Genomic DNA, 25,317 nt, shown 5'->3' on the forward strand with positions numbered 1-25,317 from the left:
CGACAGTGCGCGAGAGAGACCGAGTGTGTCTGCGCGCGCGAGCGAAAGTGCGCGAGAGAGACCGAGTGTGTCTGCGCGCGAGAGAGACCGAGTGTGTCTGCGCGCGCGAGCGAAAGTGTGCGAGAGAGACCGAGTGTGTCTGCGCGCGCGAGCGAAAGTGCGCGAGAGAGACCGAGTGTGTCTGCTCACACGGACACTGCACTAGTGATATAAACACACACACACACACACACACACACACACACACACACACACACACACACACACACACAGGTCTGTTAACTTAAGCAATACTTTTAAAAAGGTAGTCTAATATTTTTCTGACTAACAAATTACTGACACAGTAAAGGGTAGATTTAAATAAATAAAAACGAAATTTAAATAAAGAAAAACGAAATTTAAATAAATAAAAAAACGAAATTTAAATAAAGAAAAACGAAATTTAAATAAAGAAAAACGAAATTTAAATAAAGAAAAACAAATTTAAATAAAGAAAAATAAAGAAATTTAAATAAAGAAAAAAAAAGAAATTTAAATAAAGAAAAACGAAAAAAAAAAAAAAAAAAAAAGGAAATTTAAATAAAGAAAAATGGAATTAAACAAAACACAACACAACTTAAACATAACAATCTGATATTTTACAGAAGAAAATAATTTATCGTCATGTGTATCGTTATCGCAATAAATACCTGAAATTATCGTGATAAATTTTTTAGGCCATATCGCCCATCCCTAATCGGCGCGTGATGTTTCAAGAGCTAAACGCCGGTCTCTCAGCTCGGCTTGTCTCACTAAAAGGTCGTGGATCTGTTTCTCAACAGCTTCCAGCTCAGACTGCAGTGCGTGCAGCTCAAATGTGTCCTCACCTGCACCAAAAGGTAGACTACTTACATCTGATATATTCGCCATTTTAACAGATGGACAGTAAGTTAGCAACGACACTACCAGTGATGCTATCAATATTAATAATAATTTATGACTGAAGTCTTGGATATAATCCGTCTTTTTAGTGGTACGGGTGTAGAGTAGATGCACGATAGGCGGAAAAAAATGTTTGTTTGTAAGTGAGTGTGGAGAAGACGCGTTCAGCCGTGATCCACAGGAGTAACCTATAAGAGTATCCGATGTTGGATCACTAATAGGCTTGAGACGCGTCTGCTCAACAGTCCGCGTTGTAACTATGAGGTGAGGAAAAGTAGAAAATGTTCGTTGTAAGTGAGTTTAACCTGTTAAGCTTCACCAGTGCGTGGGCGCACTGAAGCGTTTTTTTTATTTATATAGTTCAAAGTTACTATCAGATTTAATGTTATACCTTGACAAACTATACATCATTAAAAAGATATAATACTCAAGTTTCAGTATTTGACCACTATTGTATTCTGAGAAACTTATAGTGACAGTTATGTCTTAATTTGTGTCAGGAGTTATGAAATGAAAAAATGAGTCGATACCTTTAATATGAATTATGCGCGTCAGCCGCTTTCATTCATAAAAAACTCCCGTGCTGTCGTCATGACAGCGATACACAAAACAACGTCCTTCAGGGTTTTTAGCTCAAAAATGTGCAAACTTGGAGAAATATTGATATATTCTCATAGATTCACGTCATATTTCTAAAGACAGGAATAATATTTATTGAATTTATACCCAAATGTGTCGATGTAATCATTGTGAGCGCTTCTTACTGAGATGTGCAGTGTTTTCAATTCATACCAATAGCCTGAGGGCGCTATTATGCACAAAAAATAATCCATATATGGAACATGAAGAAGAGCCATAATCATGTGACATTCCAGGACGTCACTGCTACACACAAAGCTACAGAGATCCCGCTGTAATATGCAGATAAAAGATGTTTTGAAGACAATAAACATGTTTGCTATGATATTTGATTTGCCTGTGTTCTTCAAGCCATGCCAGGTATTTTCATAATAATAGATTATATTTATAATGTAATGCTAATCGATATAGACTTTATCATCGTGCATAAAACTATAAATAATGTTTTCTGTCTGATTTTTTTTTTATCTGAAGCCAAATTAGATCACAGAAGATTATTTAAAACACTCGATTGCGTTATGAAGTAAGTTTGGAGCACAAACATGGTTTTAATCTCATAAATGGTCGTGTATTGATGGTGTGCTAAGCTAACATGCTAGCTAGCCCAGGTGCACCTGCCACCAGGGGTTATTCTTTTATGAATTTTGTTCTAAATAAGAATGCTTACTGATATGTTTTAGTGCATTTGACCACTATTTAGTGCACTTCAAATGTGAAGTGAGAACTTTGATAAAAGAAATTAGGGATTGAAACCCTATGAATAGCCTGTGAATAGCCAGTCGTTAGTAACTATAATGCAGACAAAAGAAATGCATATTTCGAGCCATAACCAGTCTGGAGAGGTGTGAATGTGTGCAGGGGGAGACTGAGACTGAATGGGGCTCGTTTGCACCACAAAACAATAGAGACAAAAGACTGAATGGATGCTTAGACGATGACTAAACATCAGTAGCATTTTTAGAGTAGCCTAATCAAAATAAAGTCATGACATGATCTTGAAAAACATTTAACTAAATACAGAGTTTTAGACTTATTATCTTCATATTTTAAATATAACATGGTCAGACATGTGGCTTTAGTTGTAGTGCATTTCTAGATTGCTCCAGTGCCAACTTCAATTTTATTTTCATTAATATGTTTCATAAAAAAAAAAAAATTCTAATAACTTTACAAAACTTTGAAGCTATTTAAAAAAAAATATCATTATGACAATAATTAATTCTACATTTACAATAAACTACCAGGTGTCAGCTTTCAAATGAGATCATACTTGTGCTTTTAGAGCAAAGGGTTCATGAACTGTATCTGTTTCAGTTTGGGTATGTCATTTCTGGGGATTTTTCAAAAGTGGGGTTGCAGCTTAACAGGTTAAAGAGAAAAATCAAGAATTATAAATCAAATCGATGGAGCTCCAAAGACAACAACGCGTTCAGACGCAATGCATGCGCATTCGTGCGCAAAAAAGGAATAAAGTTCAAAAGTCGGACTGTAAGCGAATCAAGCATGATTGCTATTCGATTCGATTCGATTGCGATTGCTATTGAAATGGGAGGTGAGACAGAGTTCATTAAGAGTATTTAATTTGTATCCATAGGCCTACTCCGTGTAGCTGGCCCGCCATCTACTGGCTAAAAAAAATATTGGCCCGCGGCCAAAGTTACTTGCCGACCCCTGCCCTAGACTGAGGATCTGGCCAATCCTAATTCAATCAGCATAAGGCTCCAAGAGCCATATGGGCTCCGAAAGGCCATTTGCAGAACAAAAGGTGAGATTCTCAGTGAATCATTCGTGTGCTAATCCCATCAGTCTGAGTGAAACTGGGGCTCCAAGAGTCATTAAAGACAATAAGGAGAGAACAGGAATTGCAACTTTGCTGAGATCTTAACCTTAAAATCTAAATATAATATTCTTTACCATGATGTTATGTACGGAAGCATATTTGAAATAGATTCTTAAAATTTGTTATTCTTCAATAGGCCTAAACTAGGGAATGTAGTCATTCCCAAAAATCAAAAGCAACACTTTGATAACGAATTAAATAATATTGATTGTAATGACGTTTTACAAACTAAGGACGTAGATAATAGTTGTAATATTATGATGAACACTCACAGGACTTAAGAAATATACAAAAACTGTTAAGTGTACACAAAGAAGAAGCTCTTTACCCTGGCTGAATAATGATATTCACCAGTTAATGAAAAAAGGGATCTTGCATTGAAAAATTCACTATTCACTAAATCAATTACGGACCTCCTTATTTTTAAGGGATTAAGAAATCGGGTTGTTAGGGAATTGCGCTTGGCAAAAACCCCATACTTTACACAACTGATAGTATTTCTCTTTGGAAACACCTTAACAGTGTTACTAAACTTAAGCCCAGCCAACGAAAATTAATAACGGAGTTGGAAGTAAATGGAGTGATTAGCACTGACAGTACAGAAATCACAAATTAATTTAATAACTATTTCATTCAATCAGTGGAGGAGCTTGCTCAAAATTTTGAAACAGTAATACTATCACAGGCTAATATAACAGACTCTTTTCAGCCCTTTTATATTAAGGAAGTTGACCAAGAGAAAGCTGCTAAAATCATTAATAAATTAAATAATTCAAAGGCAAAGGATTGGTTTGGATTGGATATTGCTGTTATTAAAACACACAACTCCACTCTGATTAAACCAATAACACATATGATAAACCTCTCCATTAGAGTTGGTAAATTTCCACAAACCTGGAAAACATCAGTCATAACGCCAATTTTGAAGGCTGGTGCACCAGATCAAGTAAGCAATTATAGACCAATCTCTATCTTACCAGTTCTCTCAAAGATTCTGGAAAAATTGTTGCAGAACAACTGGTTGACCACCTTGAAAATAATTTACTTATTTATCCTCAACAATTTGCATTTAGACCAGGGTATTCAACTGAAATGGCCAACTGCTACCTTTCTGAAAACATCAAGTCTTCATTAGATAAGGGTAATGTAGTTGGAGCAGTGTTCATAGATCTTAAACAGGCTTTTGATACTGTGAATCATGAAGTGCTTTTAAACAAACTAAGTACTTTTAATTTTTCTGAGCAAGCAACTGGCAGGTTTGCATCATATCTCGAATCAAGAGAGCAGTGTGTAAAAATCAATGCAGAATATTCAACCCCCCGACAATCTACAATGGGAATTCCACAAGGCTCGATTTTGGGGCCTCTGCTCTTCAGCTTATACATAAACGACTTACCATCATGTTGTAAAAAAGCTGAATGTCAGATGTATGCTGATGACACAATTATTTGTGTATCAGCTAAAACCCCTTGTGTAGCAGCAGATATATTAACTAGCGAAATGGAGGGAGTATCCCTATGGCTTAAAAACAATCACTTAACTCTGAATTTGAAAAAGACTTTGTCAATGTGTTTTTCAATGAGAAGGAAAGCAAAAGAAAAGCTTATAATTAGAATAAATCAAGAGGAAATAGAGGAAGTCAATGATTTTAAATTCCTAGGTGTAATTTTGGACCCCGAACTTAAATTTGATAAACATGTTAAAAAACTATGCAAAACTAATTTTAACTGTTTTAGAATGATTAGACATTACATACCCCTCAAGGCAGCTCAACTGTTTATGCATGCCATGATATTTTCCCATCTTTCTTATTGTGTTACTGTATGGAGCCAGGCTTCACAGTCAACTGTTAAACCCATTATTTCACTATATAAACAAGCATTGAAAATAATGGATCAAAAAGAAACAAAATGGCATCATTGTATAATACTGAAAAGGTATAATTTGCTTAGTTATGATAGTTTTATTAAGTTCTCTTTTGTCAAATTGATTTTTAAATGTGTGAATAATCTCGCACCAGCTGTACTTTGTCCATATGTGACAAAAACAAATACTAATAGAATCACCACTAGGGGATCAGCAAATAGCAACTGCAGGGTGGCACAGCGCAAAACCACTTTCAGTCAGTCATCTTTCCCCGGTGGAGGGTCGGGGGAGAATCCTTGGTTTCCCGAGTCCAACGACGGGCAGCACCCTATTTCAGTTAAAGAAAGAACTGACACACCCATCTCTGAGCATACAGAGTTCTCGGATGACAGTGCGCGCCGCTCTCGAGTCTCGCCACTCTCGTCCCCCTCTGTCGCCAGACCCCTGCCAGAGCACGCCCCCGTGGGCCGCTGGTCCTCCCCTGGCCTCCTCTGGCAGGACGCGGCTAATGACCGTGCCCCCGCACTGGGCCGCTATGCCACCCACACCTGGGCCGGTCATTCTGCTTCGCTGCACCACCGAGGGTACGTCTGTGGTCCACATGACCCCGCTGGTACAGTTCTTGGGAGCCTGGTTAGAGCTTCCCAGACTGCAGCCATCAGGCTCGGCTATGCGATTCAGTTCGCACGGTCTCCTCCCCGCTTCAGGGGAGTCCGCTTCACTATGGCCGGTGGCAATGCCCCTGTCATAAGAGCGGAGGTCGCCACCCTACTGGCGAAGGGTGCGATCAAGACTGTCCCTCCAGCCGAAATGAAGTCTGGGTTTTAAAGCCCCTACTTTATTGTACCGAAGAAATCCGGTGGGTTACGACCGATCCTGGACCTGCGTGTCTTGAACCGCTCCCTTCACAGGATGCCGTTCAAGATGCTCACGGCCAAACGCATTTTCGAATGCGTGCGGCCGCAGGATTGGTTTGCAGCGATCGACCTGAAGGACGCCTACTTCCATGTCTCCATTCTTTCTCGACACAGACCGTTCCTACGGTTTGCTTTCGAGGGGCAGGCATACCAGTATGCGGTTCTCCCTTTCGGGCTAGCCCTGTCTCCTCGCGTCTTCAGGAAGGTCATCGAGGCAGCCCTTGTTCCTCTACGGGAACACGGGGTTCGCATCCTGAACTATCTCGACGACTGGCTGATCCTAGCTCACTCTCGAGACCAGGTTTGCGAACACAGGTACTTAGTGCTCCAGCACCTAGCTCTTCTGGGCCTTCGGGTCAACTGGGAGAAGAGCAAACTCTGCCCCGTGCAGAGGATCTCTTTTCTCGGTATGGAAATCGACTCGTCTCTGCTGACTTGCCTTCGTCAGTTCGAGGGCAAGAGTGCGGTCCCACTGAAACTATTTCAGAGGCTCCTGGGGCATATGGCATCCGCAGCCGCAGTAACGCCGCCCGGATTGCTTCATATGAGACCGCTTCAGCTTTGGCTTCGCGATCGAGTCCCGAGGTGGGCATTGCAACATGGCACGCTCCGAGTCCCAGTGACTCCGACCTGCCGTCAGACCTTCACCCCGTGGACGAACCTCAGTTTTCTTCGGGCCGGAGTGCCCTTAGAACGAGTTTCCAGGCATGTTGTTGTATCAACAGATGCCTCCACCACGGGCTGGGGCGCCATGTGCAATGGACATGCTGCCGCGGGCTCCTGGACAGGACCCCAGCGCCTTTGTCATGTCAATTGCCTCGAGTTGCTGGCTGTACGTCTCGCCCTGCACCGCTTACGTGCGTTGCTCAGGGGCCAGCACGTATTAGTCCGATCAGACAATACAATGACATTAGCGTACATCAACCGACAAGGTGGTCTGCACTCCCGCCGTATGTCGCAACTCGCCCGCCACCTCAGAAGCATCTGAGGTCGCTTCGAGCCATTTATATCCCGGGAGGGCACGCTCGGCATGGATGCACTGGCGCACAGCTGGCCGCGGGGCCTCCGCAAGTATGTGTTACCCCCAGTGAGCCTTCTTGCGCAGACCTTGCGCAAGATCAGGGAGGACGAGGAGCAAGTCATTTTGGTTGCCCCGTATTGGTACAACCGCACTTGGTTCCCAGAACTAGTTCTCCTCGCAACAGCACCTCCCTGGCCAATCCCTCTGAGGAAGGACCTGCTTTCTCAGGGACGGGGCACCCTATGGCACCCTCGTCACGATCTTTGGAACCTCCACGTGTGGCTCCTGGATGGGACGAGGCAGGTTTGAGTACCCTACCACCAGCGGTGGTGGCTACCATCACTTCCGCTAGAGCATCGTCCACGAGACATGCCTAAGCGTTGAAGTGGAACCTCTTTGTCAACTAGTGTTCTTCAAAACAACAAGACCCCACGAAATGCCCGATCAGTGTCGTGCTTTCCTTCCTGCAAGAAGGGTTGGAGCGAAGGCTGTCTCCCTCCACCCTGAAAGTGTATGTTGCCGCCATTGCCGCACATCATGACGCAGTTGAAGGTAAGTCCGTTGGAAAGCACGACCTGATCATCAGGTTCCTGAGAGGAGCGAGGAGACTGAATCCTCCTCGCCCTCCGCTCGTACCCTCTTGGGACCTCTCAGTGGTTCTAACTGCCCTGCAGAGTGCTCCCTTTGAGCCTCTGCAATCAGTGGAGCTTAAGTTCCTGTCAATGAAGACAGTGCTCCTGGTTGCATTGGCCTCCATCAAGAGGGTAGGGGACCTGCAGGCATTTTTGGTTGACGAAGCGTGCCTGGAGTTTGGGCCGGCTAACTCTCACGGGATCCTGAGACCCCGGCCTGGATATGTGCCCAAGGTTCCTACCACTCCCTTTCGAGACCAGGTAGTGAACCTGCAAGCGCTGCCCTTGGAGGAGGCAGACCCAGCCTTGGCACTGCTCTGTCCAGTACGCGCCCTCCGTGCTTACGTAGATAGAACGCAGTGTTTCTGGACATCAGACCAGCTCTTTGTCTGTTATGGTGGGAAGCTGAAGGGAAAGGCTCTCTCCAAGCAAAGGTTGTCTCACTGGATAGTGGACGCCATTGCTTTGGCATACCAGCAGCAAGGTCGACAGGGCCCCCTTTGGTGTGACGGCCCACTCCACTCGGAGTGTGGCATCCTCTTGGGCTTTAGCGCATGGCGCCTCGCTAACAGACATTTGCAGAGCTGCAGGCTGGGTGACACCAAACACATTCACGAGATTCTACAATCTCAGAGTGGAGCCAGTTTCTTCTCATGTACTCGCTTCAACTAGCCGGTACTAGATTCTGCTCAGGTGTCTTCGCTTGCTCGCCATTCCTCTCCACGGATGGGATACGTGCGATATTTTCCTCAGGTGAGCCTAATAAGCCCTGAGTCTCCTCCAGCACTATCGACGTCAACGCCAGAGTTATGCCACCGGCAGCTTTCGCGCTTGGCTAGGTGCCTCCATGTGCATGGTTCCCCCTCTGGGCGACCCCCACATGTGTATTTCCACTGGAAGCCTCTTTGAGCATGTGTCTTTCCCTCGGCAAGCCACCTTGCCACCCCTGGGGTTGAAATATTCCACCTGCGGCTGGACACCCCAGTGTTACTCCATATGCAGCCCTTCGGGGTCATATGTGTATTCCAAGTCCCCCCCTTCGGGTTGGGCATGTTGGCATTTTTCCACTGAGATATGCTTCCCAGTGTACCTTGGTATTCCTGTGTTAAGTAGGACTCCTTCGTCCGTGCTAGTCTCACGACAGGGAGCTCAGACTTATGCAGGGCACTGGAAGACAGCCGAGGTGGCGTGATTAGACTGGGGACCCCATACTTCTTCATCCGACTTGACTCGGAGTGACTACGAAAGGGAACGTCTCGGTTACGTATGTAACCCTCGTTCCCTGAGTAGGGACCGGAGACGTTAAGTCTCCCTGCCACTTCCGCTGTACCGCTGGAACACTTGAGTTCAGTCTCGGCTCCTCAGCGAAGACATATCTGCATGTTGCCAGCGTACTTCCTAATATACCCCCAGGGTGGGGCGGAGTTACGCTATGCAAATTCCACAGACCCATGGCATTTCATTGCCTTTGGCTCGTTTTATATACTCGAAGATGAAAGGCTTTCTAAGCGAAAACCCATTCGTCGTCATCTGACGTAACGTCTCCGTTAATTTTTCCTTATTTTTATTTTTTTATACTTTGAAACAATTTAACAAATCTGGAGTACAATTTATATTTAAAACAAATTCGGTAATTGTACATTTTTGTATTTGTGATTGCATTGAGCAAGAATAAGAAGCTTGCTTATACACGTTCTCTCCCTGGATGTACATAGTTACCTTTTTATTTTATTTTATTTTATTTTTTCATTATTTTTTACCCTTATTAATAAAAAAATAAAAAAATGTTTTATTTAACTTTTCCTTTTTTTTTCTTTGTTTTTTTAAAGGGGAAAAAAATATCCTTTGAAACAATTTAACAAATCTGGACTACAATTTATATTTAGAATTGTACATATTTGTATTTGTAAAGACACTTTGTGATTGCATTGAGCACGATGCACACTGAAATATACTATATGATTGAACTCTGTGACCCTGGACCACAGAACCAGTCTCGAGTCGCACGGGTATATCTGTGGCAATAGCCAACAATACATGTTATGGGTCAAAATTAGCGATTATTTTTCTTCTATGCCAAAAGTCATGAGGATATTAAGTAAAGATCATGATCCATGAAGATATTTAGTAAATTTCCTACCGTAAATATATAAAACATTTATATTTGTGAGTGAATGCAGCACAATAGAGAACATGAATGCACAACTTTAAAGGTGATTTTCTCAATGTTTAGATTTTTTTGCACTCTCAGATTCCAGATTTCCAATAGTTGTATCTCAGCCAAATATTGTCCTAACAAACCATACATCAGTGGAAAGCTTATTTATTATAAGCTTTCAGATTATGTATACATCTCAATTTAAAACAAATTTACCCATGTGACTGGCTTTGTGGTCCAGGGTCACATATGAATGATCAAAATAAGCATAAAATGACACAAGAAGCAGCAGCATGCGTGTGGGAGCCGACCCACCACAGTGCTTGTCGATGAAGTCCTTTATCGGGCCAAGGTTGGGCTGAAACACCAGCTCCCACTGACTCCATTCCTGCAGATCCTGCAGAAGAGGCGCAGAGCGCAGACACACACACGCTTGATGCCGGCTCACCTCGCCCAGCAGACCCACTGTATCTGACACAGACTCCCTGAGAACACACACACACTCAATGAGGCCTCCTATCAACAGGGTCTTATGAAGGACAGTGTAAGGTCATCTGACAACTCTGAGATGTTGGGCTTTTCAGAAAGTGTTTTTCAGACTAGTGGAAAGAAAACATCCAAGATATATTTTAACTATATCTTTTAGAGCACTAAAATTGTATTTGAATGTGTTTGAAAAAGTCTCTTCTGCTCATCAAGGCTGCATTTATTTGATCAAAATACAGTATTAACCATGAAATATTATTATAATGTAAATCATCATTTTCTATGTGAATATACAGTAAAGTGTAATTTATTCCTGTGATCAAAGCTGAATGTTCAGCATCATTACTCCAGTCTTCAGTGTCACATGATCCACCAGAAATCACTCTAATATGATGATTTGATGATCAAGGAACATTTATGATTATTATTAATATTGAAATCAGTAATGTACAATTATTTTTCCAGGATTCTTTGATGAATAGAAAGTTCAAAGGAATAGCGTTTATCTGAAACAGAATCTTTTCTAACATTATAAATGTCTTTACTGTCACTTTTGATCGATTTAATGCGTCCTTGATGAATATAAGTATTAATTGTACTGAAATGCCAACACCTTCAGTAGTGTTTAAAAAGCATCCCAGAATGCACCTTGTGAATTTATTTGAGAGAATGACCTCTAAATTGAGAATCTGCTTATAACATTAAATCCTATATAACATAATTTTCATAACTTTACTATTAATCTGAAATGTTGAAAAAAGTGGTGTATTGTATAAGCTCTGATCCAGTTCTACAGTCGTTTATTCACAGGTTATACACTCACCTAAAGGATTTGCCATTGCTATGTGCAATGGCAAATTTATTAGTTATGTGCAGCTTGTCAGTGACGTACAGCTCAGTAAATGCGGCTCACTCCGAAACCACTGAGAGTTCGAGTCGCTTATAACGAGCATTTGAAAAAGCAGCACGCGCCAAACATCTTTCCAGACATGAGATCCATTTATGAACCTCTAGTGTGTGTGTGTGTGTGTGTGTCAAACATCTTTCCAGACATGAGATGCATTTATGAACCTCTAGTGTGTGTGTGTGTGTGTGTGTCTGTGTGTGTGTGTGTCAAACATCTTTCCAGACATGAGACGCATTTATGAACCTCTAGTGTGTGTGTGTGTGTGTGTGTGTGTGTGTTTGTGTCAAACATCTTTCCAGACATGAGACGCATTTATGAACCTCTTGTCCAACAACAGACAACATTAATAACACGCTTTTCCTCCAAACTCACTTCATGAGGATAGCCGAGCTCCTCCTCCTGTGTGTGTGTGAGTGTGTGTGTGTGTGTATATGTGTGTGTGTGTGTGTGTGTGTGTGTGAGAAACGCCCTCTGGTGTTCAGATGAATATGTGTGTGTGTGTGTGTGTGTGTGAGAAACGCCCTCTGGTGTTCAGATGGATGTGTGTGTGTGTGTGTGTGTGTGTGTGTGTGTGTGTGTGTGTTTGAGAAACGCCCTCTGGTGTTCAGATGGAGCATGTACTACTGATCAGCCGCTGCACTGATAAGCTGCACATGAAATAATCGCAGCATTTGCCCAATCGCGTGCGGTTTCGTTGTGATTAATCGCGCAGCAGCCTCAGGCTCACCCGGACCCATCAGGCATCAGCGGACACTCGTAGCGCACGACACTGGCGGCGGCGTTTTTCACCAGACAACCCAGGGGCCCGTGACCCAGCTCCCGGCTGTCCCTGATGCCGTAGTGGTTCCTCAGGGCCGCCTCGATGAACGGCAGCTGATCCGGGACAACAGAACAAACAAATGTTAAAAACCCATTTAATTTGGTGTTACGGACACATTTTCATGCATCCCTATGTAAAATATATATTTTAAATGAAATAAAATGAATGAAATTTGTTTGAATTATATTTAAATCAGTGTGAACTTGCAAGTACGATGTCAAGGACTGTAATTTGCTCTGGCCCCCTTCCTGTTCGCAGGAGTGATGAGATAGTTAGTAGATTATGTTCGCTTAACGGTTGGCTGTCTCGGTGGTGTCCGCTTAATAATATAGAATTCATAGACAATTGGAAAAGTTTTTGGGGCAAACCTGACCTGTTGAAAAGAGATGGTATTCATCCCTCCTGGGATGGTGCTGCTCTTCTCTCTAGTAATATGGCTCATAGTCTTAGAGCTCAAACATGACAATCTGGGGCTCAGGTCAGGAAGCAGACAGACTGGCTTAACCGACCGTCTGCTAGCGGCCTCGCGTCACCAAGGTCAGATAAATCCTATCACATAGAGCCTCTTTCACCGAGCTATCATCATATAGAGACTGTGTCTGTTCCCCGAATTTGGAAATCCAAAAAACGTTTAAACCCAACTAAGGTTAAAAATTTAATTGATGTTCAACAAATAAAAAACAGCTATAATACAGATGAGCAAATGCTAAAGCTTGGGTTGCTGAATATTCGATCGCTTACTTCAAAAGCACTCGTTGTTAACGATATGATTTCAGATAATAACCTAGATGTGCTGTGTTTGACAGAAACCTGGCTAAAACCAAACGATTACATTACTTTAAATGAGTCCACCCCGCAAGATTACTGTTATAAACATGAGCCTCGTCTGAAACGCAAAGGGGGTGGTGTTGCTGTAATTTATAGTAATAGTTTCAAAACCACTAAGAAATCAAGTTTTAAATATAATTCTTTTGAAGCATTGGTGCTTAATGTAAAAATATATAGTGTAAACGATAAATCACGTTTGAGATTTGTGCTGGCTACTGTATACAGGCCACCAGGGCACCATACAGACTTTATCAAAGAATTTGCGGACTTTCTATCAGAATTAATATTGACTGCAGATAAAGTACTAATTGTTGGTGATTTTAATATACACATCGATAATGAAAAAGATGCATTGGGATTGGCATTTAAAGACATTGTAAATTCAATTGGAGTTAGACAACACGTGTCAGGACCTACTCATCGTCGTAATCATACTCTAGATCTAATATTATCACACGGAATAGATGTGGATGCCGTTGAAATTCTGCAGCAGAGCGATGACATCTCAGATCATTACCTAGTCTCGTGTAATTTCCATTTAGCCAAGGCTGCAAAGCCGACTCCGTGTTACAAATATGTGAGACCTATCACTTCTGCTACTAAAGATTGCTTTATTAATAATCTTCCTAATCAGTTTCATCATCTCAGCATCTCAGATAGCTTAGAAGAACTAGATATTACAACAGAAACGTTTAACTCTCTCTTTTCCAGCACTTTAGACACAGTTGCTCCGTTGCGCTTAAAGAAGATTAAAGAAAATAGTCCAACGCCGTGGTACAACGAGCACACTCGGGCCCTTAAGAGAGCAGCCAGAAAAATGGAGCGCAACTGGAAGAAAACAAAACTAGAGGTATTTCGCATTTCATGGAAAGAGAGCTCAATTACTTACAGAGAGGCTTTAAAAGCTGCTAGATCTGCTTATTTTTCAACCCTATTAGAAGAAAATAAACATAATCCTAGGTATTTATTTGAAACGGTGGCTAAACTAACGAAAAATAAAGCTTCAAGCACCGAAGTTTCCAAGCAACACAGCAGTAATGACTTTATGAACTTCTTCACTTATAAGATTGATAATATCAGGGAAAAAATTATAACTATGCAACCGTCTACTACCGTATCACATCAGGCAGTGCATTGTAGTCTCCCTGAGGAAAAATTTGATTCATTCGTTGCTATAGGAGAGGAAGAATTTACTAAACTCATTAAATCATCTAAATCTACAACATGTATGTTAGACCCTATACCGACTAAGCTACTGAAAGAAATACTCCCAGAGGTCATAGATCCTCTTCTTAATATCATTAATTCGTCTTTGTCTCTAGGATACGTACCAAAAAACTTTAAGCTGGCTATGATTAAACCGCTTGTTAAAAAAACGCAACTTGATCCTTCAGAATTAGTCAATTACAGGCCGATCTCGAATCTACCTTTTCTGTCAAAGATATTAGAAAAGGCAGTATCCTCACAACTGTGTTCCTTTCTTGAAAGAAATGATATCTGCGAGGATTTCCAGTCAGGATTTAGACCGTACCATAGTACCGAAACAGCTCTCGTTAGAGTCACAAATGATTTGCTCTTATCATCCGATCGTGGTTGTATCTCGCTATTAGTGTTACTCGATCTTAGTGCTGCATTTGACACCATCGACCACAACGTTCTTTTAAATAGATTAGAACATTATGTTGGCATTACGGGAAATGCACTAGCATGGTTTAAATCATACTTATCTGACCGTTATCAATTTGTAGCAGTAAATGATGAGATGTCTCATCGATCACAAGTTCAGTATGGCGTACCACAAGGCTCAGTACTAGGACCGCTGCTGGCGGTAGATCCTTTTCCTATTTAGCACCAAAACTCTGGAACAGTCTTCCTACCATTGTCCGGGAAGCAGACACACTCTGTCAGTTCAAAGCCAGATTAAAGACACATCTCTTTGACCTAGCTTTCACATAATACATTATAGACTTCTATAATTTAATGTTAGGCTGCATATAGTAGGTCAGCCGGAACCGGGAACACTTCCCAAAAATCCTGATGTACTCGTTACATCATGAGAAGAATGGCATCTACGCTAATTTTAGTGTCTGTGTTTATCCCGAGGTTTTCCTGCAGCCTGCCGGATCCAGGCCGTATCCAGATCTGACGAAGGACCTTCGCCTGGACCGATGACAACGCAGTACTGAAGTGCCAACTAGTCTCTCCCTATGGAGGATCCCTCTACCACTATACAGATAAGGCGTTGTCGGGAAAATTCGTCTCGCGGTCCTACCCCAAAGCAACAAATAAAATAAAATTCCTTATCAAAATTTATAAGGAAAGACAAGTATTTTGTTTAGGCTTGGCTTGTAGGGAATTCCAAACCTGCGTATATTCAAACGCACATAACTATAGAACCCATTCTAAATGCGCATGTGAACGCCATCAGTGTTTCTCACAGGTTCGCGTTTAAAGTCTGTGTAGAGAGAATGGTGTCGTCTTAGCGGCCCCTAATTTAATAACAAATGATCATTGCGACGGAAGCAAATCAATTAAAACTAACTTTAGATGGAAATAACTTAACTCTGCTGTAAAGCCGAAACAATCTCTGTTACCTTAAATTATACGCTTATCTCTGTAAAGCTGCTTTGAGACAATCTACATTGTTAAAAGCGCTATATAAATGAAGATGACTTGACTTGACTTGACTTGAAATTGTTTTAACATGAAACTTCTAAATATTGTTTCTTCTTTAAAAGGAATCCAACCTTAGATCCGTATTCCAAAGCATTCATGAACTACAACCACACTTGTTTGTTCATCTGATTCTACAGTAGGCTGTCTTTTCTCTGTCACGGCAAATATTAATCAGAGATGTGATCTGTCACACTGTGCAAAAGCTCTTCTGACACGTAACATGCACAGACAAGCTGGCGGCAGAACTCACTCTGCTGGCGTCTCCCTCCCCGCACTGTTTGATGAACTCAAGCACGTCTTGTCTGCGAGGTCTGAACCCGCTGGCTCCGGGATCTTGGCTGTCGATGGAGACGGCGCCCCCTGCTGCCTCCTGGAGGATCTGTGGGAACAGCAACACACACACACGCCGTGAGAACATTTACTAAATATCTTCATGGATCATGATCTTTACTTAAAGGAGAAGTTCACTTTTAAAATGAAAATTCTGTCATCATATACTCACCCTCATGTTGTTTCAAACCTGTATGAATTTCTTTCTTCTGCTGAACAGAAAGGAAGATATTTAGAAGAATGTCAGTAACCAGACAGTTTTTGGGTCCCATTGACTTCCATAGTATATTTTTTTCCTACTATGGAAGTCAATGGGACCCAAAAACTGTCTGGTTACTGATAATCTTCTAAATATCTTCCTTACTGTTCAGCAGAAGAAAGAAATTCATACAGGTTTGAAACAACATGAGGGTGAGTATATGATGACAGAATTTTCATTTTAAAAGTGAACTTCTCCTTTAATATCCTCATGATTTTTGGCATAGAAGAAAAATCGCTAATTTTGACCCATAACATGTATTGTTGGCTATTGCCACAGATATACCCGTGCGACTCTTGACTGCTTCTGTGGTCCAGGGTCACATATGAGTAAATATAAGGCAGAGACATATTGTTTCTTTGAAATAACGCTCTTATGGATACGTTTTGTGAGTTAAGGTGCATTTGTATTAAGTAATTTGGTGAGGTTAATTTGTAAAAGAAAGACTGCACACATTTATATTCAAACGCGCATATATCTGTAGACTAAAACCCATGATACGCATGTGCACGATTCACCGATTTCACAGATTCACGTTTTTGAAGTTTATGTGGAGATGATAACGTTTAAAAAAAAATCAAAACTTGTGCCTTGGAACCAGTTTCAAAGTTTGCGTTCGTGAGCCACCGAACACTGTTGTCGTGCAAACGAACGGCCAGAACACATTAAACATTTTCAGTTAAAGCGGTGTCTTGTAAGCGGCCGCTAAATTAATAATAATAATAATAATAATAATAATAATACATTTTATTTATAGTACGTGACACTCAAGGACACCTTACATGCAGATAAAACGCATAAAACAATTTGAAAAAATAAATAAATAAATAAATAATAATAATAATAATTTATAGTACGTGACACTCAAGGACACCTTACATGCAGATAAAACGCATAAAACAATTTGAAAAAAAAATAAATAAATAAAAATAATTTATGATCTTTGCAATGGAAGTGAATCAATGAAAACTTTATCTGGACAATAACTTTATTCTAGATCTGCTGTAAAGCCTAAACAATCTCTGTTACTGTAATCTCCTGTCATGACTGTAAAGCTGCTGTGAAACATCTATATTGGTAAAGCGCTGTATAAATGAAGGAGACTAGACTTGACTTGGAGGTGAAGCAGAAACACACACCTCTTTGTTTTTGATAATGAAGTCCAGGTAAGTTCCCTGCTGCAGCTGACTGAAGTCTGTGAATCTGAAGTGCTCTGCCATCTTCTTCTCCAGCGTGCGCAGCTGAGCTAGGCTAGGTGTGCTAGTGAAGCTGGCGACATGATCCTGGAAATAGCTCTGCACGTCAGCTATGCAAAACAGGACCACATCATTAGGCAGGAAAGTATTTAAATCAAGTATGAACATTTGATCCAACAAACACTGATACTGATTATGCACACTCCCCATAGTCATCGTCATCCTAGGAAAAGGAGAACCGTAATAATAAGGGAATCTATAGATTTGCATCAGAACGATGCTACGGTGGCCGAGAGAGCTCAACGCGCTGCAGCTGAAGAAAACACATGCAAATAGAAAAACACCAGCAAATTAAGAAAACATCTTCATCAGTTTCACAACACATGTGTGCTCCAAATACTCACAACACAAACAAATACAGAAACGCGCTGCAAAAGTTCACAACACAACCAAATACAGAAACGCGCTGCAAAAGTTCACAACACAACCAAATACAGAAACGCGCTGCAAAAGTTCACAACACAAACAAATACAAAAACGAGCTGCAAATAGAACAGAACACAACGGAAATGTTTCCGGGGAACCCAATAAGTGACGGACCCGGCTGGGACGTGCTTACAGCTGTCTACTTTTATTATTATTTAATTTTTTTGCAAAACATACAGAGATGACACGTTTATGACATACAACTTTGTATACAAAATACAAAATGTATTTACAATATGTTCAATGTCATAATACTAAAAAGAACAATGAGCTGAAGACTAAAATAAATAAATAAATAAAAAAGAGAGAGAAAAAGAACATGAGGGAAAGACATTAATCTATACATCAGTTACATTGTACACATTTTGTCATGTTATGTTAAAATAAGTTTCATAAGAAATGTTAGAATGCAGCTAGGGTCCAAATATGAGACGGCAAGTTTTAAAGTTGAGACACTCACACACAGATATAACGCATATTTTAAAAACTTTGTTGTATAAAATGTATATTTATTTGCAACAGTTATGTTAACAGCAATAATCCTATATTTCTGGTAAGAACAGCTATTCAGCTGATGGACACGCGCTGCGTTGTCATGGGAACATCCCAGGTGAAAATAATGAAGAAATTACGTTGTCTTTCGTTGCTCCCTTCATCAACATAATGGCACACAAGTGCCCCGCTCCCTCCAAAGTGCCCAATTCAAGCTCTGCCGTCTGCCCTTTTAAGAGAGTAGGGCATAGGTAAAGCTCACGAGCAATAAGCACGTCCCAGCCGTCCGTCCGTCACTTATTGGGTTCCCCGGAAACATTTCCGTTGTGTTCTGTCCTATATTTGCAGCGCGTTTTTGTATTTGTTTGTGTTGTGAACTTTTGAAGTGCGTTTCTGTATTTGGTTGTGTTGTGAACTTTTGCAGCGCGTTTCTGTATTTGTTTGTGTTGTGAGTATTTGGAGCACACATGTGTTGTGAAACTGATGAAGATGTTTTATTAATTTGCGGGTGTTTTTTCTATTTGCATGTGTTTTCCTCAGTTGCAGCGCGTTGAGCTCTCTCGGCCACCGTACGATGCAACAAATCAATGCAATCTTTCTTAACAAAATTCAAGCACCTGAGCAAAAGTAATTTAGAAGTTAGACTGTCAGCTGACTAAAATTTTACTGAATTAATTGGTAACAATTCACAATAAGGGTCCTTTTTTAAAAACAACTAACAATTAAAAATCCTGTAGTCAATAATTGTATCTCTTAAAACTCATCTTTGTCACTAAACTGACATATGTAAACGTTTTTTTTCATCTTCATGCCTTAAAATATCTTGAAAGTAACTCGATGCCCTTGCCTCATATAGTATTTGCGGTTCTATTAATATGCAAATGAGCCCCGCCTCCACTCACTCACTCAGCTCAGAGATCCACTCGTTGACAATTTTGACTAAGTTTTTCAATCATTAAAAAACAAAAGTTGCATCTGTTAATATTATTTAATGAACCAGAGCTGACAATGAGCAGTTGTTATTTTTAATAATAACTAAGATTAATCATCAACAATTTAACAGACGTCTTGCATATTGTTAGTTAATGCATTAACAGGGATTAAAGTGAAAAAAATTCTTCTGACTGATTTTTTTTTTTAGGCCAAGTCATATTCCTTTAACTTTTTAAATAGTCGAGATAGCGTAATAGCGTTTTAAGGGGAGACGTTTTAAACCGCTTTAATATTGCCAGTAGGCGTATTTTAGAAGCTATTTTAATCTATGAAAACCAGGCAGGGAGCATGTGTAGGCTACTGTAGAGCACGAACGGCAGCATTGTGACTAGCTTCTGATTGATGGCGACCTAGCACTTTTTTGCCATTATTGCCATACTGAAGTCTCCTGTGACATACTGTGCAAAGACACGTACCTGGCTGTTTGATTTTTTTAGTCCACAAACTAAAAGGCTTGCCATTCTCCCCCCCATTTCGCTAAGCCAAGCCCATCTCCATTTATTTTTAACACTTTTATCGATCTCCGATACATCGGAGCCTTCCTGCATTTAGGGCTGGGCGATATGGACCAAAAGTCATATCCTGATATATTTAGGCTGAATATCGATATACGATATATATCCCGATATTTTTTCCGCAAAGTGAGAGCAAATGTTCAGTCAAAGTCAAAGCCAAATATGACATGTCACAAGTAGTTTTATTGAAACCAGCTATTTCAGTGAACAGTTGCAAAATCAAATTAACAAATAATAAACAGGTTTCTTCATCTAAGTTAGGGCTGCACGATTATGACAAAAATCATAATTGCTGATTATTCCCTTCGAATTGTAATTGCGATTTATTAACCCTCTGGGGTCTGAGGGGTTTTTGGGGTCCTTGAGATGTTCTGACATGCCCTGACATTTGTGCTTTTTTCAGTTGCTTATAAACATATTAATGGCAAAGGTGTAAATTCACTCTATTTAGCACAAACAGGGCTACCATAATATGTGAACAACTTGCATGTACATGTTTGTATTTTTGATAGAATAATGTTTATGCATGGTTTTTTCAAAAACAAAAAACTAAAGTTTCTGAAATAAGGCCATAAAACACATTCTAAATATATGTAAATAAGACTTTTGACTAATGGATGACGTTGCCTAGAATTTTTTCTTCAAAATTATGTGAAAATCATCCTGCCTAATCATTCACATAACACAATACATTGATTTAAATCTTGTAAAACACTTTTTGTTTGGAAAGGCCATATGCGGGTGGGCGTGATTCACACCTGTGGAGTCAATGGGGCCCGCATAATGAGGCTGCATACGTAATGAGCCTTTCATTCAGGTGTGTGAATGAGCCACAAAAATGCAAGGACAATATATAACTGGTTTGTTGTTTTTTTCCACAAATTTTGCTTGCAAATTGTACAATATCCAAGGTAAACATTTCTAGTAATTGTGCAGTTAATTGTTCTCATACTGTATTTTCAGATTTGGAATATATTCTCTTCCCAAATGTGTCACTAATAAAGCATAATAAAATTATTTAAAGAGAAGGCTTATAATGACCTTTTAAGATTTTGTTTACATCTATCCTTATATATATATATATATATATATATATTTTTTTTTTTTTATACAATTAAGGTTATACAATTACAACAACATTTAAAATTGTAACAATATTTCCAGTGTAATCTTTCTTTGTATTCGCGATTCATATTAAAACAGTATTTTTGCCAGCTGTAGTAGCTCCACAACAGCGCGCATCTGTGCGTTCGTTCGTTCATTCATTCATACACAGAAACGCAATTCATATTTAAACAGTATTTTTGCCAGCTGTAGTAGCTCCACAACAGCATGCATCTTTGCGTTCATTCATTCAAACGCGATTCATATTATTTAAACAGTATTTTTGCCAGCTGTAGTAGCTCCACAACAGCGCGCATCTGTGCGTTCATTCATTCAAACGCGATTCATATTATTTAAACAGTATTTTTGCCAGCTGTAGTAGCTCCACAACAGCACGCATCTGTGCGTTCGTTCGTTCATTCATTCATACACAGAAACGCAATTCAGATTTAAACAGTATTTTTGCCAGCTGTAGTAGCTCCACAACAGCACGCATCTGTGCGTTCATTCATTCAGATTAGAACAAAGCAAACAGAACTGACCTAATTCCTCAGCGGGATCCGTTTGCTCCTCGAAATGATACTTCCAGAACTTCTGAGGTAAATTTTTGCAGGATTATTATCAAGATAGTAGTATTCCTCACAGCATCGTAAAGTACATAAGTCTGAAAGTGAACTCGCGGTGTGTGTTATCCAGCTGATGTGGGCGTTTCACAGGTTTGTTTGGATCGCCTCACATTTGCGTTTGAATAGCGCGCGCTCTCCGTGGGCGGAGCACATTAAAACTTAATTAGCTGAGATGAGAACGACTGACATCTCTCTCTTTGCATACATATTACATAAACTGTGAATATTTGTTTTTTATAAAAATTACTTCATTTAAAAGAAGAAAATTCAAGCTTCATGCCTGTGTGACTGTATGCCTGTTTGACTGAGTATTCGCTGAGTTACAGTTCATTTTCGGACGCGTTTCAGAATTGACTTCACTGACGGAGAGTAGGCAGAACTCGCATCATGTTTATTTTTCTTTATTTGGCAAAAAGCACAACACTTTGTTTTTATTATGAGCATACACAAAAAAAATACACACTAAACAGGATCGATTGATGTATAACACAAGCATATAAAATAAAAAATAATTTTTTTTTTGTTTTTTTTTTTTGCACTCATACGAAAAAAACGAGCCTATCGCGCCGGCGCGACAGCCGACCTCAGGGGGTTAATTATGATTATCAAAGTTTACATATATAAACAAATTTTGTGTAAACATGTTATAATTTGCATATATATATATATACCTACATATATATATATATATATATATATATATATATATATATACACACATACATATATATATATACATACATATATATACAAATCATCACACGTTTACACAAAATTTGTTAACACACACAAGTACTTTTCCCCTTTACTTAACATAAATTGTAAGAATATGACTAATAGTAAAGACTAGTACTAATAAATAAACATTAGGCCTATGCTAAAGCTATTAAATAGCAGTCCCAAACTAGTTTTTGTTAATACAGTGTTGGTATGAGCCACTACAGTCATTTAAAAATATAAAAAATAACACAAAGAAAAATAGTGGCATTTTGGGGTTAATATGGAAACGACAGTTAGCCTACCATGGTGAACACACAATATTAACAATTAATGAAACATGGAAACTGCTCCTGGTGAATAGAATGAAAATCATACCTGCATTACTTTTATTTCGTGTAATTTACAACGTAACGGCGTTGCATGCTCGTAGTTTCTTTTGCACTTGATCAGTGAGGCGAGCGTGCGCCGCTGCATTTGCGCGTGCAATTGAGTGTGCGCTACGAGAACAGGATAACGGCTGACAGGACAAGAAAGTCTGTTTTTCTGAAGTGAAAAACTTTATTTCAGCGTACACTTATGTCACTGCCTGGTAGTTCCTATTGTGCTGGGTTTTCTGAAGTAGTCATGATTCGCCTCTCATAACATAACATGCTCTAAACACGCACAGAGTGGAAAAGGAGAAGCGGGGCGCGGGGAGCAAGGATCACAGCGCAAATTTGAACTATATCAATATATGCGATATGGTCTAATTCCATATCGCATTTCAAAAATATATCGATTTATTTTTTATATATAGCTGTAGCCTGACATGCACTTTCCGTGAGCGGTAATTGAAAACCCGTAGTGGACCATGAGCGAAGTGATTACAGAATGCTTAGAGTGGAGAGAGGAACGTGCTTTTGCTCCACTCCAGGCTTTGATCACATCCCCCTCAGCAGGGTGAATACACCTCGTCTATCCTTAATTTCAGACCTATTCAAACTAAAATTAAGACATTTATTACACTATTTGAGAAATGAAAGCCTATTTACGGCCTTAAAATTATGAAAAGTGAATTTAAGACATTAAGGACAGACTGGAACCCTGCAATTGATGGAAATCCGTCATAGACTTGCTGCAATTAACGGAAATCCGTCGTAGCGACGGAGAACTTTAATCCCTGTCATTAACCAATGCTAACTAATAGGACCTTTCTGTAACATGCTACCAATTCATTTTTATAATATGCAGATTAATTAATTAAATTAACTGCAATTAAATCAAAAACCTCAATAAATGCTAAGAAAATCCCAACAAATACAGATAAATAGCTAAAATATTATGAAAAGTTTCTATTCATTGTCATGTTCCCCTTTTAAGGCACCGATATACTTCAAGTGAAATCGAAGAATGAATTAGTGTGACGTCTTTTCCAACAAAATCATGCCAAAACCAAGTTCATTAATGGATTTCAAGAACAATTTTTGATTTTATTTTTTGATTCCAAAAAACGAGCGTAAAAAGAGACAAAAGTGGATACAGGCCTTGAAACAGAGCGACACGTGTCATGGGGGGGGGGGGGGGGCAATCCAACTGTCCCCATTGACTTTGTATTGTGTGAAGCTGCCTCCTCAAGTTCAAGTTTCAAGTTTACTTTATTTATATAGCACATTTAAAACAGCCACAGACTTACCAAAGTGCTTCACATCAAAAGAACAGCATTATAAAATAATTAAAACAGACAGATTAAAAAAAAAAAAAAAAAAATCCTCCTTGTCATTTCTGACTTGTAACAAAAAACAAAACAAAATGTCTAAAAGCTGCTATGTGACAAGGTGTACTGCAAACAAGCTAGAAAAAACAGAAATAAGTCTTTATAAGCTGTCGACCCCAAAAAACGAGCGTTTAAGGACACAAAAGTGGATACAGGCTGAAACAAATCGGTAATCCTGACACTCAGTATGCTCTAAAAATACTACAGGGCCGTTGAATGCTTGAATCTGATTGGTTGACGAACGATCTAAGGTGTGCATTATTTTCAGGAAAACGCACGGCTAAAGTAGTTCCAGGCAGGTCTTGACCGCATTACAGTTCCATATCACTTTGCGTAGTTAAGTGTAATAACGGAAAATAGGATACAATTCATAACAAGAAAAAGCATTTAGCCCCATGCGCTTGATCTGCAATTTTCAATGTCTAGCTTCACAATCAATAGAAACATGCAGTTTAATTTAATACATAAAATATATAGTTCTATCTATAATCAATAGAAAATTAAACTGAATATAGGCTAAATAAATGGATAGTCCTGCAGCACGGATTTTTATTGCAGATAATATAACAAATAAATAATTATTGATAGGCCTACTTGTTAAAAGGGCTTTGTGTTTCATTTATTTGGCTATAGTCTACTGTCATCTGTCAATAATGAAAAAAAAAGAATGAAAGAATTAATTAAAACGAATTGAATTAATAAATAAATAAATAATATTGACGCACATGCTTTTCTGTCTCATTATTGCAACATCTCTCTCTAATAACTGCATTAATAACTGCATAATTAATGTAATTTGATACTTATGACTGATCATGCCCAAACGCGTGTTCAGCGCGTTCAGTCGGTGTTTAAAATCTGCTGCAGTCGATGAAAACAGTCAGAGAATGTGTCAGCTAGTCGTGTGTCCCCAGCATTAGTCTGCTATCAGTGGCTCAAACCTCCGTTACTAACTCTAAAATGACGTTTTGGAATTAGCAACGGAGGCATGGGATTAGATGCGTAAGAAATTAGTCCTACATACAAGAGCATTTTAATGACATAAACCTTTCAAACGTCTTGAAATACATAATCTGAGCAATGTTTCGAGGTGTGGTAACTGTAGTATAAGCGGAATAATTGACTTGCGGCC

General features: G+C 39.7%; 1 protein-coding gene across 1 annotated transcript in view; it reads right to left on the reverse strand.

The window, feature by feature from the left end:
* Positions 1–25,317, reverse strand: part of LOC307152667 (uncharacterized protein) — a gene marked incomplete at its 3' end in the record, with an annotated part of 180,746 nt that overhangs the window by 35,742 nt on the left and 119,687 nt on the right. The window contains exons 19-22 of the mRNA XM_079861493.1: positions 17,440–17,606; positions 15,962–16,090; positions 12,115–12,260; positions 10,310–10,479 (exon numbers count right to left, since the gene is read on the reverse strand). Coding sequence (XP_079717619.1) covers positions 10,310–10,479; positions 12,115–12,260; positions 15,962–16,090; positions 17,440–17,606 — 612 coding nt within the window. The remainder of the gene's footprint in view (positions 1–10,309; positions 10,480–12,114; positions 12,261–15,961; positions 16,091–17,439; positions 17,607–25,317) is intronic.

Source organism: Squalius cephalus (assembly GCF_949319135.1).
Source record: "Squalius cephalus genome assembly, chromosome: 24".
Lineage (NCBI taxonomy): Eukaryota > Metazoa > Chordata > Actinopteri > Cypriniformes > Leuciscidae > Squalius > Squalius cephalus.